General features: G+C 44.3%; 1 protein-coding gene across 1 annotated transcript in view; it reads left to right on the forward strand.

Moving 5' to 3' along the window:
* Positions 1-6,000, forward strand: part of PKHD1 (PKHD1 ciliary IPT domain containing fibrocystin/polyductin) — a 579,560-nt gene that overhangs the window by 171,811 nt on the left and 401,749 nt on the right. The window contains exon 37 of the mRNA XM_045294754.1: positions 4,111-4,267. Within this exon, the coding sequence (XP_045150689.1) occupies positions 4,111-4,267 (157 nt within the window). The remainder of the gene's footprint in view (positions 1-4,110; positions 4,268-6,000) is intronic.

The following is a 6,000-nucleotide window of genomic DNA, read 5'->3' on the forward strand; positions in this document are numbered from 1 at the left end:
CACTTTGTGCCACCCATGTATTCTCTTTAGAACTTAATGACTGGCTTTGTGGTAAATCATAAATCGCCTGTAAAATGTATGCATCTTAGGATAATTGCATTATGCTGAAGAGAAGTTTGTATATAGAGAGATGTAGATTTCTTTAAAGTGAATGCTTCACAATCATACACTTTTGAAATTCATCACATCGAATAAGGAACTTGAAGCTAAAAGGAAAAAAAGCCTTTGGAATATTTCAGAGGGAAAATGAATTAGTCTCGGGCTCTAATCCAAATGCACTTCCCATCATTTGATTTAAGCTACTGAGAGAGCTTGAAAACATCGTACAGATTGTGAATGCACTGGCCAAACCCAAAGAGCAACACATCTAGAGATGGAACATTGTGAAGTGATTTTAGGTCTTATCATGTATTTGTTCAGCTGTTGTACGAAGAAGAGGTGTGCATGTAAATTATCTGAAAATGTGTGCATGGGATTAGAGGATAGAAGGTTCATTTAATAAACGGACTGATCATTTTATCATTGAGCACTTACTATGTTCTGAGGACTTTTCGGGGAGGTAGGGAAATAACTGGGGTCAAAACAAAGTCTATTCTTTCATTGAACATAAATTTGGAGAAGGTCAATGGACCTACAAATCTATAAGCAATTGTCTAATCGAGTAATGATAAGTGTTAGGAAGAAAAATGAAGCAGTATTAAGGGAGAGGGAGATATTAGAAGTGTTGTTTTTGATAAGCAGACGAGGAAGGAGGTGCCATTTATAGAGGGCTTGGATAAAGTAACAGTGAGACATGCAGGTGCAAGGGGACTTCAAACAGTCATGGAAAAAGGAATGGAAAGATAACGGTGTTTTTGCGCAAACGTTTAAAAGTCTCCTCATATTTGGGGTTAGAATGTCCAAGAGGGCCGAGTCTAGGATGATCCCGGAGGTGGGAGCTGCTGGGCGCTGAGGCGTCTCCACCACCATGGCCTGCTACTTGCCATCCTGCCCATTGAGCCTTTATTTTCTCGTCTAAAGAGAGCAGCTAACCACCTTGACTTCCCATTCTTTGCATTGGGGTTGGATAGAGTACTTTTTTAAGGCTGACAGGCCAGGCCAAGATGTTGGAAAATATGGAGTGCACCTAATGATACACAGGTGCTTCAGATGATAAGACAAAGCTCTTACAGTGGTTCTCACCCTTCCTAATGCCACACGCGACCCTTACATACAGTTCCTCATGTTGTGGTGACCCCCTAACCCTAACATTATTTTCATTGCTACTTCCTAACTGTCACTTTGCTACTGTTATGAACCTGGCAACCCCTGTGAAAGGGTTGTTCAACCCCCAAAAGGGTCACGTCCACAGGTTGAGAACCTCTGGCGTATGTGGTGCCAGATAACAACCCTCCATCCTAATTATATGAGATTAACATGTTAGTAAAGTCGTTCACGAAAGAGGAAGACCATGAGGTGATCTTCCTTTGAACCTTTATGGTTTCTTACTGTCAGACTGCCACAGCGTTTCCCTGTGAAGACCATACAATCTCATTCACTTTGTAGTTCTGAGGCCGGGCTGTGGACCTGACCATCAAATGTCTGTGTCGGAAGGAGCTGTACTGGTGGGTTCTTCATGCTTCTTACAGCCCTTCCACAGGCCAGCCCGTTCAGCTTGCTGGGCTTCATGAAGCTCTTGAGCTCAGAGACCACATCTTGGTCCTATTTGGCCTCCCGCACCCCCCACCCCCCCATAGCTCATCATTGTCTTGAATTGTTCCTCAAGTATTAATGCCTAAGTGTCGCCTGAGGAGATTATTAAATAGTGTGGATTCCTGGACCCGACCTCATGAATTTTCGATTCAGCAGGTTGGTGACGGCATTGGAGAAACTGTGCTTTAAACGGGTCTAGCTGGGCAGCACTGTCTGAACAGCATCTCGAAAGGAAGACAGTGACTTGCTCGAGAGCGTGCCCTTCAGCCGTCCAGGCTTCTTCACATGCTCACGCTCCTGTGTACAGGGTTCCCTGCCATCCTCTCCCGACGTTGTTCCGCTCCAGGTTCTTCTCGCTCCCCTCTTTCCCTCTTCATGCACTCTATGGGAGCGAATGAAGAGATGATTAGAACGCATAACAACAATTCATAGAGACTCCACAGGACAGGGTAGAACTGCCCCTGTGAGTTTCTGAGGCTGTAACCGTTAACAGGAGCGGAAAGCCCGTCTTTCTCCCTGACAGCAGCCCAATGTATAACCACTATGTCACCAGGGCTTGTAATGTTAGCCTCCCATAACGGAGTTGGGTTTAGCTTGACATATGACAGCAAGCACTCCATTGTGAGATAATCTAGCATTGAAATGCTCCTCCTGAAGTCTATGGAGGGTCATCAAGCAGGCAGGGTTCACACAACGCATGTGGATGTCTACATACAACCCATTCTTCACTCTAGGATGTTGGGATTGCTTATACATTTTCTCATCCTTCCATCTCTTCAATTGGGACGAAGCCAGGCTTTATTTCTCCCTCGTAGACATAGAGAAGGAAAAGACTGTGGTTTTCCTAACCGTCCGGACTTTAGGTGGTTGGGGGACGCATAGTCCTGGGGAGGACTTTCCTGGGGAGCAGGATGCACTCTCAGAAAGTCGACAGATCTTCTGGCGATACATCTTCCCATTCCCCTCTCACAGATACTCCGGGGCACCACCATCGGTATAAACTGCTGTTGTTGTCAACGTGAGTTACCCTCTGCCTCTAACACCTCTCAAGAGGGCCTTCTGGGTAGTTTTAGCATAGGAAATCAGGCTTTGCATTTAGTTGGATGAAGGGAGAAAAAAATGTGTGGAGAGGGGCACACGGATGCTTTGTGTCTTACTACCTTCGGGTGCATAGCATATATTGATTTCATTTTATTTATCATAATTCTGAGGGAAGTGGTGGTCCCGTGGTCGAAGTCTCTCTTACATGGGAGGCAGGGTTCAGTTGTTGGTCAATGAACGTGAAGCATGACTGCCACTCACCGGCCAGGGGAGGTCTGCATGTTGCCATGAGGCTAAACTGGCTTCAGTGGAGTTTCCACGCATAGGTAGCCTAGAAAGACATGCCTGGTGATCTATTTCTGCAAACTAGCCAATGGAAACACAGTCGGTCACCACAGCCTGATCATGTTGTGCACGGAGTCACCATGACTCCGGGGCTGACTTGACAGCGGCGACATCATCATTATAGTGCCACAGCCACACAGGACATTTAGATAGCCTCTCGGCTTTTCTGCAGAAGCTGAAGGTGGACTGCTTTCTGTCTTTTTTTATCCTTGTTTTGAAAAGCACATGACTTCAACATGACGGTAAATTAAAAAGAAAGCCAAACGCTCTGAGAGGGGTTGAAGGCTGGAATGGACAGGGACTGCTTCCTTCTCGTCCCTCAGTCCTCAGGGTGACTTCTTTCCATTGGCCTCCTGCTCCTGCCTCCATGGCTCCAGGCTAATGACTTGTCATCTGAAGCCAGCCGGCAGGTTGCCTGTGCATGGGATGTGTTCAACCCTGATACACCCAGCATCCAGGGAAAGGCAAGGGTAACATTAAAACATTGGAGTGGCAGAATGAATCGGAGCACTTGCAAAGAGGAATGCTCCTATAAAACGGGAACTCTTGGCAGTAGAGCCCGTGAAAAATGATACCAATTACATACAGCAAAATGCCACCCATCAAGCCGAACATTTTAATTCTCCCTATTCCAGTCTATTTATGACTTTTTGTCTACGACTCTGTGCATGTCTGTAAAAATAAAAAATGGGATCGACCCCTCTCTTAGATGGAAGGGGGTCGGTCCTGCACTGGAGGGAAGAGGATGGCAAAAACAAACAGTGCATTGTGGGAGAATTCCAGGGGACTTTCACAGGGACGTTTCAAATATAACTTTGTCTCTTCATTGATTTTCTCAGTTTTGAGTTGGTTGCATGAAGGAGAGGGGTGACTAATTTTTTTGAGACACTTACATTAATTCAGTTGCCTTTAAGAAATTCTATCTTGATGGATCACTCATAAGATCCAGTTTAGAACCCACAAATGCAGAACAAGACAGCACAGCCCAAAGAAAAACAAGCAAACACACAAGCAACCCTGTCTGTTTTCCAGGGCAACTTGGCCTTGCAGTTTTGCCAGAGATGGTCCTGGGCTCACAGCTGGTTTCCTGAAGGAGTGCCACAAGATGGCGACAACGTCACGGTGGAGAGTGGTCGGTGGCTTCTGCTTGACACCAACACCAGCCTCCTCAACAGACTGCACATTAAAGGTTTGTGAAGTTTGCACATCGGTGACATCGTATCTGTAAATCTGCTGCTCTTTGGGGGTGTGTGTGTGTGTTCTGGATACGTTCCAGAATTTGGTTGACAATTTATTTGCCCATCAATGGAGTCCTTGCTATGAAGAGGAAGAAGTGGTCGGAGGGTTCAAAGTGGAAGCCGTTTCTTTTTGCTTCTTGTAAGCACAGTTGCTTGATTATTTTATTATTATTTCTAAACAAAGAAGGTTAACGGCCTTCTCAAAGAATATGCCTCTTCATCTAAGCACTTTGTGGTCATGCTTACCCAGGGCAGCCCCCATCATCTAGCAAAATGCCCTGAAACTGGTTAATGCTGCTGCCTTTGAAATCTCCTGCCAAGAAAGCCCTGTCTTCCTGCTTTTACCCTGTTGTGGTTTTGACTTCTTGGTCCCATGGAAAGTCATATAAATAGGCTTTCTTATTGCAAAATCGGTCACATAGCTCTAGGGTCCAGGAAGTTGGAATAGACTAAGAATTCAAATCTCAACGTTTCCACCACATCATCAAATGGCTTAGTCAGTTATTTCATCTCTTTGGGCATTTGTTTCCTTATCTGTGAAGTGAGAATAAAACCATTGTCTTCTTCAGTGACTGATAATAGGGAGTATAAAATATTTCCCGGGTAAGGAAGGGTTATCAAAGTGACTCTCTTCATTGGCAAATGAAAATTGCTTCGGCAATATGATTAGTTGTGGCTGCTGATAAAATTGTGCACTAAAACACTCTTCTTTGCTATACACATATTTGATATTTACACAAGCATTTGTTCTGTTGAGGTGAGGGCATGACTGTATGAAGGGAAAATAGGATGTTCTCGATAGACATAAATCGAAGCAATTTTGATACCTTCCTTTTATAGACTGAAGTGGATTTTTCTCATTAGGTATTTTGTCATTCTGTACCCTGCAAGCTGGTTTGTTCTGCAGGATGGAGTGAAGTTTCCAGCTGAACCAGTTAGTTCGTGCTCTTTTGGGGAAAATGGGTCTGCCAGCTTGGCCTCTCGTCCTATGTTTGTGGTCTGTAGATGTGTGCACATATATGATTATATTTCTATGCACAAGTGTGCTTATATATTTGCATGTGGACCTGTGTTTGTGCATGGGTTCATTCATGTAGCCAGGACCTCTGAGGATTGCTACCTCGTTCACACCCATAGACCGCTTGACAGTGGCAAAGTAAAAGGACACATTTAAAGCCTTAGGTCAGAGAAAAGATGTGTTTGCAGGCTTTTAATTTGGACCTACCTATAAGAGCCAAGTTGTGCTGCGTCATGCCCTACCTTCCCTAGGATAGTGTCTTTCTCTTATATTTATTTGTGCAGCTTTTTGGAAGAAGTTTCTCAGCTAAAGCTTCTTCTTGAGTTAGTTCCAGTTAAATGTTTAGTCAAGAAACAAATGTCAAGAGGGTCAAAAACAAAGATGGAAAGGAAGGATCCAAGAGAGAGAAAGGGGACGGGAGAGACAGAGGCATTTGCATTCACGATACACTTGGCTTCTCACTCTAACAGATCTTAGCAACCCAAACGCTTGCCCAAACCTGTCACCCACCAATAGTGTTTTTCCTGAACATTCCTGAATTAGCCAGTATTCTATTTTTATGTTACATAGAAGATGATACAATTATTAGGATTGCCAAATGTCTTATGGAGGCTAAATTATTTGGACCAGGGATATATATATCCTCAAACTCCATTTGTATATCTA

This window comes from Echinops telfairi, unplaced genomic scaffold (genome assembly GCF_000313985.2).
Source record: "Echinops telfairi isolate 266 unplaced genomic scaffold, ASM31398v2 ScPeMD7_3533;HRSCAF=4204_1, whole genome shotgun sequence".
NCBI lineage: Eukaryota > Metazoa > Chordata > Mammalia > Afrosoricida > Tenrecidae > Echinops > Echinops telfairi.